This window comes from Sinocyclocheilus anshuiensis, unplaced genomic scaffold (assembly GCF_001515605.1).
Source record: "Sinocyclocheilus anshuiensis isolate Anshui unplaced genomic scaffold, SAMN03320099.WGS_v1.1 scaffold1127, whole genome shotgun sequence".
Classification (NCBI taxonomy): domain Eukaryota; kingdom Metazoa; phylum Chordata; class Actinopteri; order Cypriniformes; family Cyprinidae; genus Sinocyclocheilus; species Sinocyclocheilus anshuiensis.
The window spans coordinates 856,093-860,975 of NW_015546115.1; the positions used below are offsets into that span (position 1 = coordinate 856,093).

The 4,883-nt window shown below is 39.3% G+C and overlaps 1 protein-coding gene across 2 annotated transcripts; it reads right to left on the minus strand.

Annotated features, from left to right (window-relative positions):
• Positions 1–1,052: 1,052 nt before the first annotated feature.
• LOC107700871 (centriole, cilia and spindle-associated protein-like) lies at positions 1,053–4,008 on the minus strand. Of its 2 annotated transcripts, none has more exons than XM_016502701.1 (4): positions 3,854–4,008; positions 2,926–3,295; positions 2,531–2,835; positions 1,053–1,327 (listed from the first exon to the last, which is right to left on the minus strand). In XM_016502701.1, exons 2-4 carry the CDS (start codon positions 3,287–3,289, stop codon positions 1,148–1,150), a joined length of 849 nt encoding a protein of 282 aa, XP_016358187.1. In that variant the 5' UTR covers positions 3,290–3,295; positions 3,854–4,008; the 3' UTR covers positions 1,053–1,147. The 2 variants fall into 2 exon arrangements, with proteins under 2 accessions (XP_016358187.1, XP_016358186.1); XM_016502700.1 differs by having other exon boundaries at positions 2,926–3,298.
• Between the last annotated feature and the right edge of the window lie 875 nt (positions 4,009–4,883).

A 4,883-nucleotide genomic window follows, 5' to 3' on the forward strand; every position in this document is an offset into this window, starting at 1 on the left:
CAAACATCAGTCAATCACATTCAAAAGAACAGTACGTTTTACAGCTGACATTGTACTGACAGGCCAGCTGGAGCGTCTAGAACAGGGGTGCCCAAACTCGGTCCTGGATGGCCGGTGTCCTGCAGAGTTTAGCTCCAGCTTGCCTCAACACACCTGCCTTCAAGTTTCTAATATGCCTATTAAGACCTTGATTAGCTGCTTCAGGTGTGTTTAATTGGGGTTGGAGCTAAACTCTGCAGGACACCGGCCCTCCAGGACTGAGTTTGGGCACCCCTGGTCTAGAATAACATTCTGGAAAGATCGGAATAAACAATCATCCGCGTCAGAAACAAATCCTTTTTAACAATAAATGTTTGGTCCTCTCAGAAAAAATTTTTGATCGTTAAATCCCTGCAGCCCATGTTAAAAGTCAGAACAGAAGATCTGAAACCTTCTAATAACCACCAAACACTGAAAATAAAATGACCATTAAATTCCAACAGAAACAAGATACTGAAAATATTAAAGTATTTGTGATACCAAATGTGTTTTGGTGTAATATTTAAACGTTTGGTCCTTAAATGCATTCATAACAAAGTGATTGTAGCCAGTGTAACGGAGGCCAGCGGTAGGTCTTCTTGTTAGTGCGTCCGCCTCCCATGCCGGAGACCCACTCGGAACAAGAACGAGGTGTGGCGGTGAGGACCTGGGAGAGAGGGGTTACATTGGTGCCGTGACCCGGATGGGAGTGAGGATTAGGGGGGTGAGTGTAACGGAGGCCAGCGGTAGGTGCTGTGCAGGTAAACCTCACTCCCCTGATCTCAAGAGATGCACTAGCGACTGACGCTAGTGGCTGCAGTCTTTAGCCTCCTTGTTAGTGCGTCCACCTCCCATGCCGGAGACCCGGGTTTGAGTTCCACTCAGAACAAGAACAAGGTGTAGCGGTGAGGACCCGGGAGAGAGAGGTTACACCAGCATCAAAAAATATGAATCATTTTAATATTTTATGAATAACTGCATTTCATATTTCGAATTTAAAGGAATGCATGTAACTTTTTATTCAGTTTTTGTTGTCAATTGTCCAGTGCCTTCTGTAATGGTCCTGTAGAGCTGGTTTGGGATCTTTTTCTTGCAGCCTCATCATATCAAATCCATCCTGGAGCCGCCTCTACCTCAGCCGAGCAGAGAAGCAGCGCATGTACTCCGTCATCCAGCGCTCGTCTGCCACACTCAGTGCTGATCTTCTGGACTTCTCCGGGTCAGCTGACTGTGCCCGTCGGTGCTCTGATGATCTTCCACCTTTTTTAGCCTCTCTTCGTGTCTGGACGCCCACGTCGGCCCGATGAATCTGCAAATGAATTCAGATATATTCAGTTTCTAGGATCTCTGACTCATTTGCAGTTTTTTACACAGGTGAAATCCAGCTCTTTAACCTACTAAACTTTTGTAAACCAGAGAAGGTAATCTGACTGTAGCTTCAGGACATCACTGCTCCACGCTGAATAATTCACCGCTTCCACACGCAGTGTCAGATGACACACAGTGCTTCATTCCACTGATTAGAACACGGCTGTTTAGTCGCTTCAAAATTCTCCTCTTTGTTTGTATCATTTATTCAAATCTGTTAAAAACACACTCATGCTCACTTCTGCTACTGGATAGCCATGCAGGGAAAAATACAGTGCAGCTTTTTAAAATATTGAACTATTTTTGATGTTTATAGGTCAAATTAAAAATAATGGTCAGCACGCCAATATATAGTGCCATTGCGCTTTAGGCGACCCGAGTTCGAGTCCAGCCTCGCTTCCTGTCAATATACAGTGGGTACGGAAAGTATTCAGACCCCCTTCAATTTTTCACTCTTTGTTATATTTCAATATGGGGTGCTGTGTGTACATTAATGAGGAAAAAAAATTAACTTAAATGATTTTAGCAAATGGCTGCAATATAACAAAGAGTGAAAAATTTAAGGGGGTCTGAATACTTTCCGTACCCACCGTATACTAATCCTAATAAAAGGCAAAAATGCCAGAAAAAAATAACTATTTATGGTTATGTAATATGAGAAAATATATTTAAAAAGATCAGAAATATAAAAAAATATTTGTAATAAAAATTAGTTGTAATTCCTTTCTGCTAATGGCTATCTATACAGCAAAAATAATAATAATAAAATAAAATAAATAAATAATGATAAACAAAATAATTAATTCTATAGCCAAACTGTGTTATTTATACAAACTGAAGCTTTTAATTTTCTTTAATATATGGCCACATAATACAATAATATATTGAAAAAGAAATCAAACATTTATAATATAAAATATTTTTTGATTATATATTAGTAACATATTTCTTTAAATATGTTTTCTAAAATATATATTATAATAAAATGTGCTTTGAAATATATTTACAAAGAATATCTGAAATCTTTTTTTGTCGTATGGGTACAAGACGTTCTCATGGCAAATACATCTACATCTGAGGTAATGATCTGAGAGTAGTATTCATTGCCTCTAATATCAGATACGATACAGAAAGCTGCGGTTACCTCTCCAGCGGACATAGACGCTCTCATATTCGGTGTTCTTCTGTCCCTGGTCTCAATGTGCCTTTCTGCCCAGTCATAATGGATAAAAGACCGTCTGTTGTCACGGCTGGACATCCGCTCCTTGGTGTTGCCTGGTGGTTGGCTCTTGGCCCGGGATGGTTTTCTTGATACGGATAGTTGAGATTCATCACTATCCAGCTCTTTATTAGGGTAGCACGGATCTGAACGGGGTGCCCGGCGTCTCTGTCGCCGTTTTGGATTAGATTCTGATGGTCCGTTAGGAGCCACATCTTTGTAACCATTCTCTGCGACAAAAGCAAAGTGAGTAGTTAACTAAAAAATGAAAATTTAAATCAGGTTTCAATCAAACTGAAGCTTACGAGACATGAACGTACCCAAGGGAAGTGAGCTTTCCACGGTTGCACTAGTATCCGTGTGAACCTCTCCATTCACCTGTGGCTTCCAGGAGTCCAGAACCTCTGCATTCTCGTTCTTGGACTCTGATGAGGATGTGTAGTGTTTGGCATTTGAGACGTTCCCCTCCTGCAGTTTGGGACTGGACCCTCTGCTCGAGTCGGACCCGCTGTCCCATCCATCCACGAAGAAGGGCCTGTGTGTCTGCTCCATCAGCCTCCGCGTCAGTCTGTATTTCACAGAGTCCTCGTAACATTTCGAGAACGTCTCCCACTTGGGATCTCTGAACTTCTTCATGTACTCCGTCCGGATCTTCTTGGACATCATGTTGTTATTGGTAGACATTTCGCCCTGCTGAAATAATCACCGAAGGCATTAACATCATAATGTGTCAGTCTTGTCTATTCACACTCGCATACTTGATGTCCATCTGTTCTAAGTTGTACATAGTACGGATTGCGATGATATTAGTATTGCACTCAGCCCTACCCTAGGAGGAGTGCATTGTGTTATTCCAGTTCTCCGGTAGAGTAGGTTACAGCCCAGTGCCCACATTATTTATTTATATTCTTTACATAATACATAAGCCGATGTCACATTTCTAAAGGGACGTTTTTAATACACGTTTATCGTATGATTAATAAATTGCTACGATGCTGCTGTCGCGTTTTTGCGAGCATGTTCATGCATGCCTAATCATAATCTATCACAACATACTGCATTATATAAAGATGCAATCCTATTTATTGTTATTAAGAAACTGGTAAAAATAATTGAAATGTTATTCGCCTGAAGAAAACCGTCTGATTACGTTGGCAGCGCACTATGTTTACAGTCTGTCTTCACCTGCCCTGAGTAGCCTATGTAGGTAAACACTGACTCGGATAAGTGTAAGCGCTTTAAACTCACCCACTCCTTTCTTTTCCGTTCCTTATGCTTTAACGTTGGATAAAGACGCACATTTTTATTCTTACATCCTTACGTACATCTATCCATCACTGTTGAGCGCCTGCTGCGTACTAGAAAAACAAGCCTCGGCGATATTAAGGCTTTGGTGATTTACAGTGCGCATGCGCACAATATCACTTGGCCTGCCTGAGGACTTGATGAGCAAATACGCACGCACAATCCAATCTACCGCTTAAAACTGATCCTAATTTGATTATAATCGTCTACTTTATTCCAGTGCATAGAATAATTAGATTATTTGTGGAGTAGTTTGTCTTTAAACGTTTTCCAATTTTTTTTTTTGAATGGAAAAAGGCGAGAATATCATTTGTAACAGGTGACAGTTCTAATACTACATTCCTCTCATTACTAGTGATGAAACTTTCTCAGCGCATGCGCAGAAAAGGTCTTTGTCAGGAAAATATTTTAACTCAAATATGAAACAAATATGAGGTATGAACATTTTTGGATGTACAAACTTATGCCCTTCAGCTGAATCTCATATTGATTTGATCTCTGTGCTGTGTGCATGTTAAAAGTTAACACGAATGACTGACGTCTATCAACAACAAAACATTTTATGGCGGTATGGTAACCTTACGAAAATTAACCACGGTTTTACGATAAATAAAACCGGGGGAAAAAACATGATTACTATAGTTAAACCATATGGTAACCATATAAATTAACCATGGTTTTGCAACACTAACCATAGTTTAACCATGGTAATTTGTAGTAAAAATGGTTATACAAATTCAATATACCAGAAAAAAAACATGGTTACTACACATTTACTATAATAATAATACAATAAAACCATGCTTAATTTTCGTAAAGGGCACATCATTGGTATTACAGGGTAAAACTATAAAACATTTTTCTTTACAGCTGACAAAAGTTACCATATAAAGAAGAAAAGTATTCAGTAACTTATTCAGTATTAAATCAGTATATATATATATATATATATATATATATATATAATAAGTAT